Below are 25,254 nucleotides of genomic sequence, written 5' to 3' on the forward strand. Positions count from 1 at the left end.
AGGATATTTAATCTAGGTAATTTGTCATGTATCGTTATTTGCCTGTTTTCCTTTAATAATGGCCTCTTTCCATACAGTATATGTGCTTTATGCTAAGGGACATCATTTACAAACTGCATATGTCTGCACTAAACTATCACCACATTGCCCATATGCACAACATATAGATTTACCTAGAATGTTAATAGTGTGCAACTGCTATCAGATCATTGGGATGCTCACAGCAGCACAGGATATTTCAGGAGATGAGTGTGCTGATCTTGTGTAAGGCAGTGACCTGTCTACTCAAGTAATTATGTTAGTAAGAAAAGCGCTGCAGGTGACCAGATGAGTGACATGATGTGAGGAGGGGAATGGAGGCAGCAGGAAGCCACAGACTGAGACTTATATAGTGGAAGGAGCAGGGTCCCCAGCAGCACAGAGTATATCAGGAGATGAGTGATGTGTTAGTGAGGACAGGGCTGTATGTGGCAGGGGCAGTGACATGATGTGAGGAGGGGAATGGAGGCAGCAGGAAGCCACAGACTGAGACTTATATAGTGGAAGGAGCAGGGTCCCCAGCAGCACAGAGTATATCAGGAGATGAGTGATGTGTCATTGAGGACAGGGCTGCATGTGACAGCAAAGAATTAGGAATTATGCTATTATTTTCCATCACCCACCAGACTGAACAAAACGCAGCCAGCACGCTCACACTTTTGACCTCTGATCAATGAAGGGAAGATATACATTACTTTCTAATATCTTTTGAAAGGCGCATCTTTATGATGGGGGGGGGGGGCATCCTGTTTTATTCAGAAGCGCTGTGTAAACACGGTCAGCATTGTGTCGGTATAATGTCCTTTTATCTGACAGAGAATGGAAGTGATTGTACTCGGTACACAAAGCCTATAACACAGTGTTCCCATATGACATCAACCAGCCGCTAGTTTCCTTAAACAGAGAGGAGCGGGCTGTGTTATTGAGAGAGGCTCCAGGGCCGCAGAACGTGTGGCTTTGCTGACAGAAGCTGCTTTAATGGCTCAGCCAGGTTTTTATACGCTATGACCATTGCCTACCATGAACAGACAGGCATGTCTATGGAACGCCGTATCGGAGGCATCCAGCACACATCTGGTTTATGTATAGGAGCTTATGTCAAGTTGCTTTGAGTTTGTACCAAGAAATCAGCGCAGGAACAATATCAAATGTTAATTCCAAGCTAAAATGATTGTAATTGAGGTTTTCTCTAAACAATGCCATCACCGTTCTCTTCCCTGTGTCCTGTCCTGAGCCAATAGCACTGTAACCGCTTCTCCGTTCTGGAAACCGCAGGAGAAAAAGAGGGATCACCGGGATAAGTCTCTTTTTCTGGGACTCCACCGAGACATGGACAATAATAGCGGCTGTAAAGGGCCAAAGCCGTTTGCTAAAAACAAACAATTAGTGATGATACAAATAATTGTAACGTAAATATGGATGGACATCGCAAAAAAACAATAATTACAGCGTTCAGTCCGACAGTCCAGTGACACATTGTAACAATTACTATGAAACTTTTAGATTTACTGACAGAAATGCTTTGAGGCTGATAATACATTCAAAATGGAACAACGCTGCTTTGTCAGAGACGTATTTGTATGTTACTCACTACATGCTGCCATATTTCTGGGAAAAATCCATCCCACCTCCCAAATCACTGATTTTTGATCAATGAATTAACCATCTTTGTTAGGAACGGTTTATGCATTAAGCATTTCTCATTTACTAGTTTGCAATCTGTGTCACACTTTTTATTTTTAAATATAGGCAGAGCAACAAATTCCCGTTATTATGGAATTTTCTTTGTTCTAAAGGGACTGCCCTGCGCGTATTAAGTTTCACGCCAGCTCTCTGCGCCGGGAGACGTCTCCGCAAAGTACATTACACCTAAAATCGCTCATTGTTTTCCTAAAACACTGTTCAGTCTCATTTGTGTCTTTTATTACTCTTGAGGGTTAGGGGCCTTTGTGTCAAATCTGTGGCAATTTTCTGCAGTAAAGTTTTGGAAGAAATGCTAAAACAGCAGAAGGTGATGGAAAATTCATAAACTGATTTTTACTTCCAGGGTCTGTACAGCTGGATCTTAACCAGATGCCAAGACCAGCGAAGACCCCCGAGAAGTGCAGCCTGGAACTGTTGGACGAGTCGGACCTAGCGGAGAGATCCGTCTCTTTGTTCGAGCAGAAGACTGTGAAGGGCTGGTGGCCGTGTGTGGGCCTGGAGGGCGACCAGAAGATCCTCGCTGTAAGGATACCTTCTCCTAATACTCTCGGGTATATTTACTAAACTGGAGATGTTGCCTATAGCAACCAATCAGACTCTAGCTGCCATTTATTTAGTGCATTCTACACAATGACAGCTAGAATCTGATTGGTTGCTATAGGCAACATCTCCACTTTTTGAAACCCGGAGTTTGGTAGATATACTCCCAGTGTCAGTCAGCCATTGGAAAATGACCACAATATTTATATTGACAGCTGCAGTAGTGTACACTGCTTTCATCATTACAGTATCACAGTCCAAACTATTCATACTTAGTACATCTCCATCTGTAGGTTCGTCGTTTAAACACAGTTGACCAAATTCACAAGAATGATATTAAATTTGTCTTTAAACTCCATCGTAAAATAACTTTTTCATTCAGTCAGTTTCACAAAGACTGCCTTTGTACCTTCACTATTAGTGAATTTAACGCCAAATTCGGAAAGTTTGACACTCCGAAATACTTTTTTTTTTGGGTGGAATCTCTGGTTTTATTCATGTTGAAGTAAAGTACATTTATCTCCAGTTTTAATTCCAAAAAAGCCAATTTAGTTTTAGTTATTCCACTAAACTTACTCTGTGAATGATTCCACCGATCTTTTAAACTGCGGCTAAAGATTCATCGTTTTTAACTCAACTTTTTCCCAACTAAAAAATTTTTTAAATTTGTTTTGAAAATTGCTAGTGATTGAAGCTAGTTTCCGCCCAGATAAGATATCCTTCAGCAAGAAGGGAGATTCAAGAACAATCTTTTAATCTTGTGGGAATTAACCGTAAAAAATATATTTTTTGAGTAAGGTTTTACTACAGTGCAAACCAATCATGAATATAGTTTTACAGATGGGAAGAGTCTAACATTAGTTCTACCAGTTAACTTTCTAATTACTTAGCATCGTATCTACACATTGTGCCACTGAATCTGCAGGTAGCGTGTTCCCAGGTCTGTATTTCATCTAAGTTTATGAAGTTTCCCCAACATCTGGGCATTCCGTGGAGAATTACATTGTACTGTGTCAGTTATCTCTTAGATCAGAGGAAAGTACATTTATTACTCAGTTAGCCTAAGTGTACAATGGCTGATACAATCTGCACATGTTGGTGTCTGTTTCCCCACTATGGATAGTCATAGGCTTAGTAGGGATCATTGATCCCTATGGGAAAATCTGAAGCCCCTGAGTTGTTTCTTCATATAATATGGAACGGAAATGGGTGTAAAAAATTTGAGATGTCTTTTTTTTTCACGACTGTGTCTTTGTGAAGAAGCCAGTGGGCGCTAATCACACGTTCTATTGTAGGGATCGTTGCTCCATAGAAGGGCTGGCGGGTGTTCTCGTTCACCATGCCATATATTAGCCTGAGACTTCATCACATCACATGGGAATGATCAGAACCGTTCTTGCAAACAGAACAGGGGATATAGTCCGGGTCATTGGAGTGCCTTCTTTCTGTCACCAAGGATAACTGTTCAGAACTCATTTGGGTTTTGAGGTTCCCTTAAGCGGTATATATGGATCCCCAGAATTACAATCCCACATTAGTCATTGGACAGTTGGAAGATCTTCGCTCAGTTTGTAAGAGATCACAGAGCGCGTTCTAGGAAGATCTGTTTTCCTCTCCCGCTCTCTGATGTGTTATCCAGTTTCAGTATTTGAACTCTCGTCCCCCTCCCCTCTCCTTGCTCTGAAATATAGCATGTTCCCGGTGTTATACCAGGATACCGAGCTCCACAGACCTAAGAATTATGATGGAACAATGGTTATCCTCAGCCGAATGCACTTAGAGGGGATGAATCATCCAAACTAACTGCAACTACTCTCATAATTTATGGTAAAAGGCGATTTCACAAGGAAATTATAATAAAAAGACAGTAATATATGAAATAATGTATCGTTTTGTAAGATATTTTGCAAAAGATATTTTTGTGGCATCTGGATATTTAGAGGATAATTCTTCCCACAACTGAAAATGTAGATTTGTAGTTTGCTCAGGGAGAACCTTTGACTCGTGATGCTGATCGGACCTCGGCTCAGTACGTTACTCATTGTTACAGTATAAATTAGAGTACGCAGAGTTATACAAGACTTTCAGGAAGGGACATTTCAGTGATCAGGAAGGGGCAGAGAGTAGACATATTTCAGAGCCTGTTTTATGGGTTGATAAAAAGCTTTACAGGGGCGGCTTCACAGTGTTGGTAGTAAATGATGAAGACACAATACCTTATTTGTGCACAATATAATAATGTAATGAAGTCATACACAGAAGAGAGAATAATTCCTTGACAGTTATCCATGTAAAATGTAATTAAATACAAACACATATATAAATACAAATTATATTGAATACAAACATCTGTTGTTTTCCCCTTTAAAAATCAATTGGGAATCTTTTCTCCTCCGTCCAAATGGAAATGTCAGTTACTTAATGCAGATAGATGGGAGATATGGAATAGTAAGCATTAGTGGCCAAACTGTAAGAGATCACGCCATGGCCCTTGAACTCGGGGCTGTGTACTAGTAATTGGGGTATTTTTCCAGGGTCTTTACAGAGTACAGATATATCTATTACACAAGTCTGTGTCAGGTGTTATCTATATAAAGTGCATGTTGCTTTGCCTCATGCAGTAAGGGTATGTAATTACTGTTGGAGTTTGTTACCCAGCGGCTGACATCACCCGCGGTGTGCGGAGAGCCTGTATCCTACAGCCTTTGTGTCCTGTGTCTTTCAGGGGAAGTTGGAAATGACTTTAGAGATCATCAATGAACACGAGCAGGAGGAGCGTCCGGCCGGCATGGGGCGAGAAGAGCCGAACATGAACCCCAAACTGGAGGACCCCAAGTAAGATCTCCCAACTCACCAGGAGCTGGCAGTGTATGTGCTTCAGCCTGACAAGTGTACACGTGCCGACCAACATGGGGCCCAAGGGTAGAAATCACAGTGGGGGCCCCTATACCGTCAACCTATAGCAAGTTGCTATTTTACATTTCCTTATGCCAGTAAAATATGACAGCATAACTGTCATTTACATTACACATACCTCACTCTATCTACATTACACATGCCGCACTCTGTCTACATTACACATAGCGCACTCTATCTACATTGCACATGCCGCACTCTATCTACATAACACATACCACACTCTATCTACATTACACATGCCGCACTCTATCTAAGTTACACATACCACACTCTATCTACATTGCACATACCGCACTCTATCTACATTACACATACCGCACTCTATCTACATTACACATACCACAATCTGTCTACATTACACATACCACACTCTATCTCCGTTATACATGCCGCACCCTATATCCGTTACACATGCTGCACTCTAACTCCGTTACACATGTCGCACTCTATCTCCGTTACAAATGCCGCACTCTATCTCCGTTACAAATGCCGCACTCTATCTCCGTTACACATGCTGCACTCTATATCCGTTACACATGCCGCACTCTATATCCGTTACACATGCCGCACTCTATATCCGTTACACTACCCATGCCGCACTCTAACTCCGTTGCACATGCCGCACTCTAGCCTCGTTACACATGCCGCACTCTATCTCCTTTACACATGCCGCACTCCATCTCTATTACACATGCCGCACTCCATCTCCATTACACATACCACACTCTATCTACATTGCACATGCTGCACTCTCTCCGTTACACATGCCGCACTCTATCTCCGTTACACATGCCGCACTCTATATCCGTTACACATGCCGCACTCTAACTCCGTTACACATGCCACACTCCATCTCCATTACACATGCTGCACTCTATCTACGTTACACATGCCGCACTCTATCTCCGTTACACATGCCGCACTCCATCTCCGTTACACATGCCACACTCCATCTCCATTACACATGCTGCACTCTATCTCCGTTACACATGCCGCACTCCATCTCCATTACACATGCCGCACTCTATATCCGTTACACATACCGCACTCTATCTCCATTAAACATACCGCACTCTATCTGCATTACACATACCGCACTCTATCTCCATTAAACATACCGCGCTCTATCTGCATTACACATACCGCACTCTATCTCCATTAAACATACCGCACTCTATCTGCATTACACATACCGCACTGAGCCACATCTGTTGTCATGTATAATACGCTGAGCCACATCTGGTGTCAGGTATAACACACTGAGCCACATCTGGTGTCATGTATAATACACTGAGCCACATCTGGTGTCATGTATAATACACTGAGTTACATCTAGTGTCATGTATAATACACTAAGTTACATCGGGTGCCAAGTATAATATACTGAGACATATTTGGTGCTGTATTCGGACTAGGCCGCATCTCTAGGTGTAAGATTGTCTGCAGCTGTAGGGTCACATAAAGAGTCAGTGACAGGTGGTGGGATAGGGATTGATGATCCTGAAATCATATGCATGGTCCTCGTGCTGGGCATAGCATGGCATCACCACGTGCACACACTACATCTGCATGGTCCTCGTGCTGGGCATGGCATCACCACGTGCACACACTACATCTGCATGGTCCTCGTGCTGGGCATGGCATCACCACATGCACACACTACATCTGCATGGTTCTCGTGCTGGGCATAGCATGGCATCACCACGTGCACACACTACATCTGCATGGTTCTCGTGCTGGGCATAGCATGGCATCACCACGTGCACACACTACATCTGCATGGTCCTCGTGCTGGGCATAGCATGGCATCACCACGTGCACACACTACATCTGCATGGTCCTCGTGCTGGGCATAGCATGGCATCACCACGTGCACACACTACATCTGCATGGTCCTCGTGCTGGGCATAGCATGGCATCACCACGTGCACACACTACATCTGCATGGTCCTCGTGCTGGGCATAGCATGGCATCACCACGTGCACACACTACATCTGCATGGTCCTCGTGCTGGGCATAGCATGGCATCACCACATGCACACACTACATCTGCATGGTCCTCGTGCTGGGCATAGCATGGCATCACCACATGCACACACTACATCTGCATGGTCCTCGTGCTGGGCATAGCATGGCATCACCACATGCACACACTACATCTGCATGGTCCTCGTGCTGGGCATAGCATGGCATCACCACGTGCACACACTACATCTGCATGGTTCTCGTGCTGGGCATAGCATGGCATCACCACGTGCACACACTACATCTGCATGGTCCTCGTGCTGGGCATAGCATGGCATCACCACATGCACACACTACATCTGCATGGTCCTCGTGCTGGGCATAGCATGGCATCACCACGTGCACACACTACATCAGCATGGTCCTCGTGCTGGGCATAGCATGGCATCACCACGTGCACACACTACATCTGCATGGTCCTCGTGCTGGGCATAGCATGGCATCACCACGTGCACACACTACATCTGCATGGTCCTCGTGCTAGGCATAGCATGGCATCACCACGTGCACACACTACATCTGCATGGTCCTCGTGCTGGGCATAGCATGGCATCACCACGTGCACACACTACATCTGCATGGTCCTCGTGCTGGGCATAGCATGGCATCACCACGTGCACACACTACATCTGCATGGTCCTCGTGCTGGGCATAGCATGGCATCACCACATGCACACACTACATCTGCATGGTCCTCGTGCTGGGCATAGCATGGCATCACCACGTGCACACACTACATCTGCATGGTCCTCGTGCTGGGCATAGCATGGCATCACCACATGCACACACTACATCTGCATGGTCCTCGTGCTGGGCATAGCATGGCATCACCACATGCACACACTACATCTGCATGGTCCTCGTGCTGGGCATAGCATGGCATCACCACGTGCACACACTACATCTGCATGGTTCTCATGCTGGGCATAGCATGGCATCACCACGTGCACACACTACATCTGCATGGTCCTCGTGCTGGGCATAGCATGGCATCACCACGTGCACACACTACATCTGCATGGTCCTCGTGCTAGGCATAGCATGGCATCACCACGTGTACACACTACATCTGCATGGTCCTCGTGCTAGGCATAGCATGGCATCACCACATGCACACACTACATCTGCATGGTCCTCGTGCTGGGCATAGCATGGCATCACCACGTGCACACACTACATCTGCATGGTCCTCGTGCTGGGCATAGCATGGCATCACCACGTGCACACACTACATCTGCATGGTCCTCGTGCTGGGCATAGCATGGCATCACCACGTGCACACACTACATCTGCATGGTCCTCGTGCTGGGCATAGCATGGCATCACCACGTGCACACACTACATCTGCATGGTCCTCGTGCTAGGCATAGCATGGCATCACCACATGCACACACTACATCTGCATGGTCCTCGTGCTGGGCATAGCATGGCATCACCACGTGCACACACTACATCTGCATGGTCCTCGTGCTGGGCATAGCATGGCATCACCACGTGCACACACTACATCTGCATGGTCCTCGTGCTGGGCATAGCATGGCATCACCACGTGCACACACTACATCTGCATGGTCCTCGTGCTGGGCATAGCATGGCATCACCACGTGCACACACTACATCTGCATGGTCCTCGTGCTAGGCATAGCATGGCATCACCACGTGCACACACTACATCTGCATGGTCCTCGTGCTGGGCATAGCATGGCATCACCACGTGCACACACTACATCTGCATGGTCCTCGTGCTGGGCATAGCATGGCATCACCACATGCACACACTACATCTGCATGGTCCTCGTGCTGGGCATAGCATGGCATCACCACATGCACACACTACATCTGCATGGTTCTCATGCTGGGCATAGCATGGCATCACCACGTGCACACACTACATCTGCATGGTCCTCGTGCTGGGCATAGCATGGCATCACCACGTGCACACACTACATCTGCATGGTCCTCGTGCTGGGCATAGCATGGCATCACCACGTGCACACACTACATCTGCATGGTCCTCGTGCTGGGCATAGCATGGCATCACCACGTGCACACACTACATCTGCATGGTCCTCGTGCTGGGCATAGCATGGCATCACCACGTGCACACACTACATCTGCATGGTCCTCGTGCTGGGCATAGCATGGCATCACCACATGCACACACTACATCTGCATGGTCCTCATGCTGGGCATAGCATGGCATCACCACGTGCACACACTACATCTGCATGGTCCTCGTGCTGGGCATAGCATGGCATCACCACATGCACACACTACATCTGCATGGTCCTCGTGCTGGGCATAGCATGGCATCACCACATCTTAATGATTCTTTGCATTACCTGGTGTGTCAGACAAGCTCTGTACTCTCATAGAGCAGATCCTCAGTAGTTGCAGCCCTGCTGGAGCCTGAGGATAGCACAGAGGAATCACAGCTTGTCTTTAGATATGTGTCACGATCGAGTGTCCTACGGGCTGCAAAGTAATCTCCTGATCGCACCTTATGCAGCTTTATTGGTATCCCTGCCCACTCCACTATTTATGGCATGATAAGAGGCACAAGTGACAAGCACTTGATCAAGCCATGAACATGCTCTATCTGTATGCTGGTTCCATATCTGGTATCATGTATAACTAACGTGTGACTATTCTTGTTCCAGGCGTCCAGAGACGTCCTTCCTGTGGTTTACATCTCCATACAAGACCCTGAAGTATATCCTCTGGAGGCGATACAAGTGGCTCATCCTGGTTATCTTCATCGTCTTCATCCTGCTGCTTTTCCTGGGAGTCTTCTTGTACTCATTCCCGGTAAGAGATGGCCCATTGCCTGGTTACATCGGTGGGTTGAGAAAGACATCGGTCCATCAAGTTCAACCTTTTCTAATGATGTTGATCCACAAGAAACAAAACCCTCAGTGTAACAGATAAATCTCTCGTGGTTCCTAACAGTCGCCTATAATGCCAGCTGTGCCTTGTGCCAGACACTGGGTCCATTTATTGATAAGACACAGGAACTCCAGATAAGTGTCAATCATTCCCCGTCAGTTTGCTATCACCCCTGTATGGCTTTGCTGTACGTTGGCCCCCTGGACACAGAGGTGTTGGGTAAACTGCGGCACTTGGTGGACTGTGGCTTTTGGTGGCTTTAGCTGTGGCTGTGAGTTGCACAGTATGATATTGGGAGCCTGTGAGAACTAGTGGTATGTAAGAGATATCACAACCGTGGAACCTGCCCCCGTGTCAGCAGAATCTGTACCCCAGCTTCTGTCTGCTCCTTTGCGATGCAGATCTTTTGTAAATGAAGCTCGGGGGGTATAACCCTGGTACGCTGTAAACAGTAGGGTCTGGATTTGATATCCTCTGCTCCTACATGGACCAGGTAGTTGTCCTGTCCGTTATTATAAAACAACTCGGTAACTTGGTCACTCTTGGAATGTTCGTTCACAAGACGCACAGACTTCCTGATCACAGTAAACCGCTTCATGTTAAAACACACTGAGCCTCATGGTGTTCTAGAATTCAATTAGTTTTATTACTTGGTGGCACCGTCTGGGAACCTCTCCAAATCTGTGAGCCACCCGCATCTTCTGAGCGGCCTGGTGTTTAAATAATCTGGGTATCACTCACTGGATAGAGGTGTGAACCTCACATCCTACCTCGCTGGAATCCTCCGAACCTCCCTGCCCTCGGCTCCCTCACCGGAGACCGAACAAGGTGCATTGTATGAATGGCCTAGACGTCACTTTCTCCAGCACATTACGTGGCTTATTCTTGGACGCTTCAGTCTTTCACTTGGGTTTTAATACTGGGGTAATGAAGGAAAAGTAATGACCACTTCTGACCTTATCTGAACCACACAGGTCCTAGGAAACTGTACGCATCCTAAGATAAAAGCTGTACGGACCTCTGGCATTACAAGGACAAGTATATCATCATTTAGAGGAGACTGTGTTCCATGAACGGTTTATTTATTAAAACGGTGCTATAGAACCGATTGCGCTGTATGTGATCCCATAGAGGTGCGCAGAAAAATGAGCGGAGATTCCTACCGTAATGGCTGTCAGTGGGCACAGACGAAGATCGCTGTGATGCCAGCGTGGCACATCGGCAGCATTTGAGTACCCTCCCCAGGATCTTTTTTTGGAGTCTCCTGATCGTCAGATATACAATACAGTTTGTCAGAAACATCTTCTTTTGTGATTCTGAAGCTATAACACACCTATATTTTGTTCCAAGTTAGGAAAAGGGTGAGCAACATTGTTTAGGAAATTAAATTGAATGTCTTATTGGTTACTCACTTACTTAGGGTTAATATATTTTTAAATGTTGTGGTGAATTCAATGTACATTATTGCTTTTCCCTGGATGTTTGAACAGCTCCGTTACCGCAGAAGATCATGCAAAAGTTGCTCACTACACAGTACCATGTTTCTGTAAAAGTCTGCCTCACATCCTTAAGACCAATCCGTAAACTGGCCTGTTACAACTGCAATGATAGCATAGATTTGTTATAACTTCTTTTGTTTATACATACAGTATCTTGTCTATATAAAAAAAGAGCAGAATATTTCTATTTTACTTCAGTCTTCTTCTTGTCAGTATAAATGATGGGCTGGAGTCTTTAAGGAGATTAAGGCAAAGAGAGAAGTAAATGTTCTCCGGGACAAACCATGTTACAATACAAGGGCTGCAAAATAGTTTATTTTGCACATAAGATAAATACTGGCTGTATGTTCATCTAACACACAAATACTTGACAGCTTTATTTTTACACTGAAATGTGAAATTGATCTAGGACATGTCCTACCCCAACTATAAATCTGTCCCCACATTTTAAATTTACCTCACCCCTCCAAAGCAACATGGTTTTGCCCAGGTGCAAAGTTACTCCTTTTTTATGCTTTCCTCTCCTTAATATGTATTGCACAGTACCACCCGCTTAGAGAGGGACAGTCAGCACAGGATGAGATAGTAGAAGTGATGTCATTCAGTATTAACAAAAATAGACATCGGTGGTACATTAATAGTGGGGTGTACGGCCGTAGACCTATAAGGTGTTCCCAGTGTTATCTTGTGTGCCGGAGCACTGACTTCAGACGCACACTTGGGTTTGGTTTCAGGTCACCCAAACCCCGCCCCCCTTCTTTTTCCATCACTTTAACAAGAGTAGTCCGCAGCAGCTTCTGTTTCTCCTGCATGAATTACGTTCTTCAGCCTACATCAGAATGAGAGCAGTGCATTATGGCTTAAATAGGTCATGTAGGACGACACCTGTAAAAGCGTAACTTGTACTGAACCCGCGGCTTTACATTCAGCTGCGGAGATAGAATGTGAAAGAGCCTGGCGGGATTTACCCAGGTGAGTTCCTGCCATGCAAAGCTGGGCAGAACATGTGTGTGGGAGGTGGGCATAGGTATAAAGGAGAATTTTCTGATACTTCCTCCCCCCCCCAAAATAAATAAATAAATGTAATCCTCATGTTGGTTTTTGGCTGGGCCATAATCATGCAGCTTAGCACTGTGTCACTCTGCCATAGGAGTAGTTACACCAACGTCTTACTGTCCCTCCAATTTACTACCATCTCCCTTTTATGAAAAACCCCCATATTGGATCCCAAAATGACATATACAGTGTATAAATATATGATTAATTGCCTTGTTCTGTCCTTACTGCCCGTGGATATCACTTCCACTCTTACTCACTAGATGGAGCTTTTAAACTGGACATTAAATGACTTACTCTATACTGTATGACATACAATAATCCACATCCTCTAACACTGTCAGACACAGCCCCAGACTGTGAAACATATAACATGAAAACTCTAGCTCATGTGGTACTACAAGTATCAGAATGCCCTTCCAGCCTTTGGCTAGCAGAGTGTGCTGGTACTTCCACATCAACTAGAGAGCCACATGATGCCTTGGCCTGTAATTATAGTAATGAGGATAGAATAACAGTCTGTATTATTATAGCGCCTCACGTTTGCTCCCAGGGCCATGTCTCAGACCCAGTTCCTCAGTGTTCTTCATATCTTTGCAGGAACGCTGTGTTTCGTCCGTCAGGGTACATGTTATAAGGCTCTTTATATAAAGCTGTGCTCTCTAGACTAGACCAGGCCACGGGAAGGGTCCCAAAGCTTTCATTGTTATTATATTCAATATTATTTGCCAAGTAATACCCAAAAGAACTGATGTTTCATAGGTGGAAAGGATGGGCATTACCAATTCAGGGGCATAAGATGGGCAGATTGGGGACATTGCTAATTTGTGTCCTATTTTTGTCTGGACTGTTGGGGGGTCATCTCTGTGCTGGAATCTAACTCATAACTAGAGTTACTCAAAGCCATGTAGATATCTGGCATCAGATTTTATCAGGAGACCTTTCCGTCAGAAACCACATGGACACTGCAGAGAACCTCCGCCTGGTATGGCAGCAGCCTGTGGCGAGGTTGGTGTAAGGTTACTGAGTGCTCATTGTCATGTTGTGGGGACGTCTAGGTTCACATTTCTGGTTGTTCCATACATTGTGCCATTTACCAGTCTCCCAGGGGGTGATAAGTTCTTGATCACCGCTCTGCTGTTGATGGTTCTTTTTCCTCTTCCATGAGCCTACTAGTCGTTCTCCTGAGATCCAGACCACGTTTCTCTGTGTTGGTGGGTTCAACGTGTGACATGAAAGCAGTGGCCAATCAGATATCAGACGGTTATCATGGACTTCTGCTGGGGTGGGACACGGTCTTCTCTCTAAATCAGTATCCTCAAGTAAACACCCACCATGGTCCCACCTAGGGTACTCATGTATCCAGCATGGTGGTACTCTGTAATTAGGTTCAGTGAAGGGAGCGGGGTTTCTGTTGCTACTTCCGTTAGAGCCAGGTTCTCGCAATACCTTGTGTGCGTTCATTAGGAGATAAGGCTATTACCACCCTTTACACTGCTAACGCAAGACAACAACCCTCTGACCAACATTGCACACACACAGCCCACTCAATACTTTTACCTTTGCATTCTAGCTGGTCCAGTGTGCAATATGATGTAGCACATGCCCCTGTGTTCCAAACTCCCATTGTCCCATAGAGTGTAAGCTTGTAATGTTTGTTCCCAATTGTAAAGCGCTACGGAATTTGCTGGCGCTATATAAATAAATGTTGATGATGATGATGAAGGACATTAGTGGTTATTACTTTCTGGCTGGACTACAATAATATGAACCCTTACACTAAATGATCAGTTATGAAGTCCCGGTATACAGAATTGTTCCTTGTCTTGTTGTCTTGTGTTACACCCATCTCATTGAGGCTACCATGAAGTAATTTGGTGACTGATGCCAAAATGACCTGCAAGTAGAGTCGAGGTGCAAATAGCGTCTAGTGTTATCAGGGGTAAAACATGGGCAGAATAGGTGGGACAAATGGGCATCTGCTGTCATATTCCATGTTTCTGTTGTTGTTCCCCATTCCGTGATGTACATAGATGCACAGCTTCAAATCCTTCTAAAACTGGATGGGAGATCCACCGCTTCCAGTAAGAAAAATAAGGCAAGATGTAAAAGAGAATGGGTAGTACGATACCCACCTCCCATCCTGGTGTCTGGAGTTTTTACCAGGAGTAAGCAGAAGCTAGGTCTAGTCATCCAATACCCCCATCACCTCGCTATTCTGAAAGTCTTTAGATGACCAACATGGTGGTCCACTGACATAAAGGCCTCATTTAGAGTCGGACACAAAGTCCGTTTTAGGCGCATCCATCAAAAAACCCACTATCACGCATGTGCAGCAAGCACCGTATCAGCCTGCATCTTGGACGCAATTTAGACTTGCAACAGCTTGCGGCTTCCTACGAGGGAAAGGGCAGAATGCGGAATTATGAGGGTGTGACCCCGTAAGTAAATCCTAGTCGCAGTGAGGCGCAGACGCAACACACGTCAGAAAGGGGCTAAAAAGTTGCGGCAGGAATTAGGTGGCGCAAGCAGTTGGCTAGCTGCAGGAATTGCTCGCAGCTTGGTAGGGTATTACGAGTGGGACGCGTCTGTGGTTGCATGCTACTCGTAATAACCTACCAAGCTGCGGCACACTCCCACTCCTACACTTCTTAGACGGACTTTGTGTCCAACTCTAAATAAGGTCCAAACTGTATAACGACCACTACCATGAGCACAGCTCTACATGACTCCAAGGTCTGGCAGTCTGATGTCTACCATTGGACCCCGAGGAGAGGTCTTAGACCTCCTGGGGTAAAACTAGATGACCACATCTCTGTCCATATTCAGTGACCTTGTATTTTAGATTTAGTGACATTTTCGAGCAGGAATACCTCATGTCCGTCTGGTCTAGTCCTACTTAGTCTCCTCTTACTAATAAGAACCTATCTCCTCTCTCTCCTCTTCCAGAATTACGCTGCTATGAAACTGGTGAGGCCGTTCAATTAAACTGCGGCAGGGAATGCACGTGCCGATGTGAAGACTCCTGTACACGGGCTGGATCCTTCTCCTGGAGACCACAGTCAGGCTGCTGTACAGAACATATAACATATATGACCTTATGTATAAATACACGCATCCTAAGCTTCTGCCACTATTTCCAGCAGAGTGACTGGGAACGCTGGTCACACCCAGACATTAAAGGATGTGGACTTGTTTCCTCTGATATCTATGCATGTGAGACATTGCACCCCTAACATTATCCATACACGTGTGATCAGGCTGAGTATAGCCCATGCAGATAGAGGAAACGTCCTAACAACCCATAGTTATATAGATGAGAGCTACGTGGCACAGATAATGCTCAGTACCTTATAAATGGCCACTTTATGTTTTAAGTATGGATGAAACGATGACTGTAGTTTAACTATAACAGATGGGAGGACAATGGTTTAATTATAAGTGCAGACTAATGTCTCCATCTCCTCTACTCTTTATATGTAAGCTCTCATCACCCAGCAGGATCCCACAGGAAGACATCTAGGAAATGTCTCCAGCTCGTTAGACATGTTGGAGACCACTCTGGCAAAGTAAGGGCTAAAGCCAATGCTTTAATTCTCTCTATATAATTATGTTTATATTTGCTTTATACATTGACTTTGTGTTTCGGCTGCACACGCTGACTTCTACGTTAATGGATGTATTACCATTCTGGGAGTCCCTGTGACTACAGTCTGGTATCTCAGGAAAGAGATGCATTCTGGGTGTATTATACCTGCACTTTAGCAAATAACTTCCACGTGCCTTTATGCTGCAGCTCTGGAGCGGGTGCTAATCCTATAGACGCATACACCAGAGGTCATATCCCAGAATGCACCAAGCCTTTACACTGACCCAGCCAATAGGTAATCAGTAAGCTTTCTGTCAATCGTACCGTGTCATAGCGCAGTAATGGATAGCATCTGTATGGACGTGTGTGTGTGTGTATATTTAATCCAGGATCGCTGCAGGGTGAAATGTGAGGCACATCAAACCTCAGACCTCCCCCTAGGAGTAATGTTGCCTCTGTGTTAATGCATGTGAAGTAATCTCTTGTTCAACTATGCAATTTGTGTTGTAGCTTATTGATAATTTGAGCAGTCAGATGATCAGTAATATTATCTTTCACTAGCTATACCTAATCATTCTTCCTGCTACCTCTCAAGTTACGAGTTACAGTTGTTTCTCCCACTAAATCTGGTAGATCGTAATGAGTTTTCAATTCTGCAAATGTAACAGACTGTCCCACAAAATTGATTGCAACAAGTATCTTAATCATTTGGCTGCAAATTCTGCTTCTACTGCAGGCACTGAGTTATTTCAGCTTCCCAATCTGCCAGATAAGAGTTCAAAAACCATCAGTGTAACAGTATCTTATAAATGTATCACTGCAGATTATTGTATTTCATAATATTTATGTTGTAGTTCAAGTTATTAGATTTGTAAGCCAAAGAAAACAAAGTGCTACTTACTGTATAATATTTACATTTACATTTTATGTTTGTGTTTTTGAGGAGTCTCCTGTCCAGGGATTTGTAATAGAAGTGACTTATTATAACGCTAACGATTACTATAAATGCTATGTAGACCTGTATAGCGAAAAAAGTTTTATTTCAAAGGCATGTAACTGAGAAAAATGTGAATCCAATAAAAATCAAGGAGAACTGCTCAGCCCCGCGAGGAGATTCTTTCTGTCACCAGGGTTATATCAGTTGAGTAGTGATGTCACATGTTATAATCTATTAAAGTAATTCTATCGTTTTCAAATAAGCATTGCATAGGCGATTGTATTGTGTTTCCAAAGCACTAAGTAATTTTTTTAGCAGATGCAAAGTTTAACAATTCAACACATGATTATAATACAGTACAGTACAACCAATACCAAAAGATACATAGATACCGCTGCGCTCCCACGGGTACCAGTGAACAGTAGTTCACTCTTGAATACTGTGGCCAGAGAATGACTGAAGCTAGTGGGAGCACAGCTATGATTATATACATTCAGTGTTACAGAGAGAAAAATGGAGATGATGTGGCTTGCTTCTATAGGTCCAGACTTCAGGTGGGTCCAATGTAAATAGGTCATAGGCTAGTTCAAACAACCCCCTCTAAGTCTGAGGGTCAACATTCCAGATGATTCTCCCGCCCAGAAACCAGTTACAACTAGTCCATTAGCATTTTACAGTTTGGTATCACTCTGACTATTTATTTAATAACATCAATAATTAGAGTATGCAATATGCGATCTCTTCGGCGAATGAACCGGACAGCTGCCGATGAATAGGGGATTAAAATGATATCAGACATGACACCTTTCCTATAAGCTAAACTTTAAATAACACTAAGGTGTATATATAATCATAATATATAAACTAATAATAAACTAGATACTATCTGCTCATAAATCACTGTATAACGGAACCAATATGAATATGAATTATATAAATAACTAAATGTTGTAATGCGAGTGTGTGCGTGCTTATTTTACCGTGCAATCGCACACTAAAACAATATTAACCAATATACTTTCGTTCATCCAATTATACGACTTCGACAAATCACAGGGTGATGACATAATCTTTTCTGTATCAGGAATCTTGTTATATCTCAGGAGCACCCACTACCAATTATTATAAGTGTATTTCATGTTCAGGAAAACACTCATCCTGTAGCTTCTGTGTCTTTATGGTGTCACAACAACAGTTCTGGCTTATGTCATTATAACCAGCAGTAGTACACACATAACTCCCTGCAGACTATACTTTGATAAACAGAGCTGCGGGGCCTGAGTCATTAAGGCACGTATCTGACGATTTTGAGCGTATCGTACGCAAAGTCACTCTGCGCATGCCCGGAAGTGGGACATACGGCCGTCAGCGAAGGCAAGGCCGCCGTGTGTGCGGACGCCAAGGACTCTTACTAAAGTCTATGATTTCAGGGAGTGAACGAGGAAGAAGCGTGTGGTCAAAGCACAATGAGGGCGTGCCAAGCTCGTGGGCACGCAGCCACGTCTGATTCAAGCGCTGGCCGTCTTGATGTTTCTTGTTTTTCTGCCGTATCTCTTGCACCAGCTATGGGGGTAGTCTGACTCCTGCGTCGCAGTGATGTCAGTATCGTATGCGTGCTATAACGTGTCTGCAATTAGGAGCAACTGTAAAAAAAGTCTGTTATATACAGTAGACATTAAGGACAGCCTAATAAATGTTCTTTCCAAGGAAAAAAAAACATTAAAAAAACAAAACATTTTTATTAAAATTCCATTTATAATTATATATTATTGACAGGTAACATTAATTTTTTTTCTTCTGTGCATTCTTTTGAGATTTTATATTCCAACAGTCATCATCATCACCATTTATTTATATAGCGCCACTGATTCCGCAGCGCTGTACAGAGAACTCACTCACATCAGTCCCTGCCCCATTGGAGCTTACAGTCTAAACATACACATACACAGAGAGAGAGACTAAGGGCAATTTTGATAGCAGCCAATTAACCTACCAGTATGTTTTTGGAGTGTGGGTGGAAACCGGAGCACCTGGAGGAAACCCACGCAAACACGGGGAGAACATACAAACTCCTCACAGATAAGGCCATGGTCGGGAAATGTACTCATGACCCCAGCACTGTGAGGCAGAAGTGCTAACCACTGAGCTACCGTGCTGCCCAGGAACGTCTCTTGAGATGCGTTCCTTGTTGACTCCGGAGTATGTAGAGCTGATTGATAATTTGAGCAGTCACGATGCGCTCAGTATTTCGGGCTTTAATGACTCAGGTCCGCAATCAGCAAGGGAAGTATTTGCAGTGTGTGTTGCAGGGTGCAGAAGGTCTCTGCAGGATTTGAAATAGGATATGACCAGAGAATATACCTGGAATACAGCTAAATAAAGCATAAGGTGAGATCAAAAGAAAACCAAGGTTCAAGGCCAAAGGTAACAGAGATATGTGGGGTTATTGGCGCTCTGTGCCGATCCGTGCAAAGGACTGAGTTGTACTACATGTTCAGGTGGTGGCATCATTGTCCTGAGAGCACAATGTCACATCTCCTTGGCTAGGGAAGGATGCTGTACAAGGTCAAGTAGGAAAATACAGTTAGACTTAAAACAGGCAGATTTATATTCTATGGTGATTATCGCAACACATGTAAAATTTGCCAGCAATCAGATGTGCAGTTTGTATTCGTTCTGTGTTATGCAGATGTATATATGGACTGTTTGTTTAAGGATGGTATTGCAGTCCAGTGACTAATGACGTGTCTGTAACCCCAACATATTCTGTGTATGTTGCTTGGTGCAGGGTGTTGATGTAGTTGAACATTCTAATGAATGTTCTGTAATCACTTACTCCCTCTGTCACTTCTGCTTAATTATCTTATATACAACCTACCTCCTCCTCTGCCCTTACTGGCTGATTCAGCTATCGCTATCCAACCCACCGACTCACATCCTACCGTTAACCCACCCTTGTCCTACTCACCTTCACATCCTCTCTCTTCCACATTACAGGTCTACCCTTCCCTTACTATTTCCCGTCACTGCCCCTTCTCTCCTGCCTGCACCTCCATATGCTGTGCTCCCTTTATCCTCCTCACTCACCACCTTACACCCACATATAAATCTTCTTGTTTCTGTTTCTCACCCACTTCCTCTTCCGGGCTGCTGACAACAGCTTCCCCATACCGGGGGCCCCACACAATCTCCACTATCTGACTACGTTTCTCCTTCCACTCTAAAATTTCCCCCACTCATCATCATCACCATTTATTCATATAGCGCCACTTATTCCGCAGCGCTGTACAGAGAACTCACTCACATCAGTCCCTGCCCCATTGGGGCTTACAGTCTAAATTCCATAACATACACACAGAGACAGACACACAGACTAGGGTCAATTTGTTAGCAGCCAATTAAACTACCAGGATAAAAAAAGGATTGTAGGGATAACAGCGCTGCTCTAAAAAATATGTATAAAGCTGCCAAAGTGTGGGACGAATTCCAAAACTTCCCAGTATAGACCAATAAAAACACAATATTGACCCACGGCGCTAGAAATAACAGCAAAACGATGGAAATAAAATGCAACAAATTTCCAAAATTGATGGTGATATACAAACAGGAGACACTTGTGTAAATAACCAGAAAGGGTTTATTTTGGCTTGGTACAAAAAATAGGGAAAATAGATATATCCCAGGGGTTAATATAAAAATAAAAAATAATAAAAAAGTAAAACATAAAAATAGTGATAAACAAAAATAAATCCAAAATATACATCAGAAAAAATTCTATGTAGGCACAATATAACTCAATCATATACACTGTAGTTACAGAAAAAGAGAGTAAAATTATGCAGATGTAAATCACATAAAAACGATGAGAAGGTAGGGATAAAAATGTACCCAAGTAAAGGTCCCAAGGTCTTTCACAGAGGTGCCAGAGTCCGTAGAGCCCGCCAGGGCTACAAACGAGAGCTTTCTCTTTCCGGAGACAGTGCACCACCGATGGTGTTAGGTTTCAGTGGCTACACCTTTAATTTTGGTGCTTTGGAAAGCAAGCCTGCGTTCCAAGTCCTGCACTTCCGGTTTCGGACAGCCGGAACTTGCCGCAGCGCTATAAAATGTTTAAAAACATAGGAGTGATGGGTCCTCTGCTTGTAGAAAAATATAACAATATGTATAGGCCCAACGCGTTTCACCCCTCCATCAGGGGCTTCCTCAGGGAATGTACAGAAAAGTGTGTCCACACACTCCTATGTTTTTAATTAAACTACCAGTATGTTTTTGGAACGTGGGAGGAAACCGGAGCATGCGGAGGAAACCCAAACAAGGGGAACATACAAACTCCACCACACAGATAAGGCCATGGTGAGGAATCAAACTCATGACCCCAGTGCTGTGAGGCAGAAGTGTTAGCCACTAAGCCACTGTACTTAGGTTTCGGGTGTCTTTAATTAAAGAAAAATGTTTGTAAAAATGTGTTTGTGTTTATTCTCCATAAGGTCCAGCTGGGGAACTAGACGTACCGATTGGCTTTGGCATTTCAAATACAGTGCTGTATTCAAGTGCTTGGGGAGGGGGGATGGAAACCAAATTAATTTATTCCAACCTACCACCTAGACCCTTGTGCTGTCATAGATGCCTTTCTACATTATCTGAGAAACAGGCCTGGACTGCGAGCAGGTTGAAATGACCGTGGACGGCCGTTATATAAGCCCTCATCATCTTACAGGTTTTGTCACTATTTTGGACACAGTGGTCATTGTTAATTATGGTGGAAGAGTCACTTGTGTTGATGAGGTGTATGGCAAGTCACATTCTTGTTATGTGACTTAACCTAGTTTATATAATGGTGTCTGCTCGCCTAGCTCACTATTCAAACATCACTTAAACTTGAATAACTAATGCAACAAGAGCAAATTCCCTATTTACAACCAAAATACTTTTTTAATTTTTACTACAACACACCCAGCTAATCATAATCTATGGCCGACCAACTACTAAAGTCTCAATAAGTGTCTTTGAATCGTTCACAAGCCTCTAAATACAAGCGGTTCACTAGCTCATCATCATCATCATCTGCTAATTACAACTTCTCCTGAACGCCTGCAAATAAAACCACGAATATACGCTACACTAATGGGCGTACGTCTCGCTCTGAATTGGTCCGAGTCTGCACAGAGGGATAACATAAAATTAAGAAAAAGGAATTGTTTTGGTTCCAAGTGAACTTGACAACTGTGTGCAGACAGACTCTGACTGTGCTAGAGAACAATAACTGTAGATGCCAGGGCATAAGACGAATATATTTATACCCAAAATAGCCCAGATTCTGTAGTAAACTGCTTTCAAAGAAATTCAGATGTCATTTTAGAGTCTTTAATATCATTATTATACAACTATGTTCTTATTAAATCAGAAACAGGGCTCTTGTGACTGTATTACTGTGGTTTCAGAGCTGCAGTAAACTTCAGCAAACAATGGGAGACATTACAGCGGTTTCCATCGATATGTTAATGTCGACACCAGAAGTGAAACGGTTTCCAGTGAATCATTTGTGTCTCAGACCCAGGAATGTACAATCATTTATATGGGAGAGATTATAATCTGCGGCTGAGCGAGAATTACACTCTGTCATTGATCTATTTACAGTCTGAGGCCAAATATGGATCCTGTCCTAATTCTGTGCAGCCTGGCGGTGTGCTGGGAGACTGTGGATGAAATCAAAGGGCCGAAGTCGGGGCCCCCAAGATTTAACATAGGACGTGAATTCAAATGTAAATTCTGGTACTATAATGTCTATCAATATAAAGTGAGTGCGAGCAGGAAATAATTATCCAAGCAGAGAGCCTAAGACATCGGTCCCCGTGGCCCTGCCCCGGACACAACAGTTGGGATATATCAGGGGAGTAAATGAAATTAGAAGGAATACACTTTATCGGAAAAGGACTGACAGGTACAATGTTATATCTTATCAGTATTATACCATCAACGCCACACATGTATTATACCAGCAGTGCCCTCACACATGTATTATACCAGCAGTGCCCTCCACACATGTATTATACCAGCAACGCCACACATGTATTATACCAGCAGTGCCCTCACACATGTATTATACCAGCAGTGCCCCCACACATGAATTATACCAGCAGTGCCCACACACACATGGATTATACCAATAGTGCCCACACATGTATTATACCAGCGGTACCCTCACACATGTATTATACCAGCAGTGCCCCCACACATGTATTATACCAGCAGTGCCCCCACACATGAATTATACCAGCAGTGCCCCCACACATGAATTATACCAGCAGTGCCCACACACACATGGATTATACCAATAGTGCCCACACATGTATTATACCAGCGGTACCCTCACACATGTATTATACCAGCAGTGCCCCCACACATGTATTATACCAGCAGTGCCCCCCACACATGTATTATACCAGCAGTGCCCCCACACATGGATTATACCAGAGGTGCCCCCCACACATGGATTATACCAGAGGTGCCACCCACACATGGTATACCAGCAGTGCTCCCACACACATGTATTATACCAGCAGTGCTCCCACACACATGTATTATACCAGCAGTGCCCCCACACATGTATTATACCAGCAGTGCCCACACACACATGGATTATACCAGCAGTGCCCCCACACACATGTATTATACCAGCAGTGCCCCCCACACATGTATTATACCAGCAGTGCCCCCCACACATGTATTATACCAGCAGTGCCCACACACATGTATTATACCAGCAGTGCCCTCACACATGTATTATACCAGAGGTGCCCCCACACATGTATTATACCAGCAGTGCCCACACACACATGGATTATACCAGAGGTGCCCCCACACACATGTATTATACCAGAGGTGCCCCCACACATGTATTATACCAGCAGTGCTCCCCACACATGGATTATACCAGCAGTGCTCCCCACACATGTATTATACCAGCAGTGCCCCCCACACATGTATTATACCAGCAGTGCCCCCACACATGTATTATACCAGCAGTGCCCCCACACATGTATTATACCAGCAGTGCCCCCACACACACATGTATTATACCAGCAGTGCCCCCACACATGTATTATACCAGCAGTGCCCCCACACATGTATTATACCAGCAGTGCCCCCACACACACATGTATTATACCAGCAGTGCCCTCACACATGTATTATACCAGTAGTGCCCCCACACATGGATTATACCAGCAGTGCTCCCCACACATGTATTATACCAGCAGTGCCCTCACACATGTATTATACCAGCAGTGCCCCCACACATGTATTATACCAGCAGTGCCCCCACACACACATGGATTATACCAGCAGTGCCCACACACACATGGATTATACCAGCAGCGCCCTCACACATGTATTATACCAGCAGTGCCCACACACATGTATTATACCAGCAGTGCCCACACACATTATACCAGCAGTGCCCCCACACATGTATTATACCAGCAGTGCCCCCACACATGTATTATACCAGCAGTGCCCCCCACACATGTATTATACCAGCAGTGCCCCCACACATGTATTATACCAGCAGTGCCCCCACACACACATGTATTATACCAGCAGTGCCCCCACACACACATGTATTATACCAGCAGTGCCCCCCACACATGTATTATACCAGCAGTGCCCCCCACACATGTATTATACCAGCAGTGCCCCCACACATGTATTATACCAGCAGTGCCCCCACACACAAATGTATTATACCAGCAGTGCCCCCACACACACATGGATTATACCAGCAGTGCCCCCACACATGTATTATACCAGCAGTGCCCCCACACACACATGTATTATACCAGCAGTGCCCACACACACATGGATTATACCAGCAGCGCCCACACACACATGTATTATACCAGCAGTGCCCACACACATGTATTATACCAGCAGTGCCCCCACACATGTATTATACCAGCAGTGCCCCCACACATGTATTATACCAGCAGTGCCCCCCACACATATATTATACCAGCAGTGCCCACACACATGTATTATACCAGCAGTGCCCACACATGTA

General features: G+C 44.5%; 1 protein-coding gene across 7 annotated transcripts in view; it reads left to right on the top strand.

The window, feature by feature from the left end:
• Positions 1 to 17,358, top strand: part of DYSF (dysferlin) — a 253,752-nt gene extending 236,394 nt beyond the window's left edge. For all 7 annotated transcript variants that reach the window (XM_075188311.1, XM_075188613.1, XM_075188225.1 and 4 more), the window contains 4 exons: positions 2,087 to 2,265; positions 5,009 to 5,118; positions 9,889 to 10,036; positions 15,619 to 17,358. In XM_075188311.1, coding sequence (XP_075044412.1) covers positions 2,087 to 2,265; positions 5,009 to 5,118; positions 9,889 to 10,036; positions 15,619 to 15,657 — 476 coding nt within the window. In that variant the 3' untranslated portion in view covers positions 15,658 to 17,358. The remainder of the gene's footprint in view (positions 1 to 2,086; positions 2,266 to 5,008; positions 5,119 to 9,888; positions 10,037 to 15,618) is intronic.
• The last annotated feature ends 7,896 nt before the right edge of the window (positions 17,359 to 25,254 follow it).

The sequence above is a fragment of the Mixophyes fleayi genome, chromosome 1, assembly GCF_038048845.1.
Source record: "Mixophyes fleayi isolate aMixFle1 chromosome 1, aMixFle1.hap1, whole genome shotgun sequence".
Classification (NCBI taxonomy): domain Eukaryota; kingdom Metazoa; phylum Chordata; class Amphibia; order Anura; family Limnodynastidae; genus Mixophyes; species Mixophyes fleayi.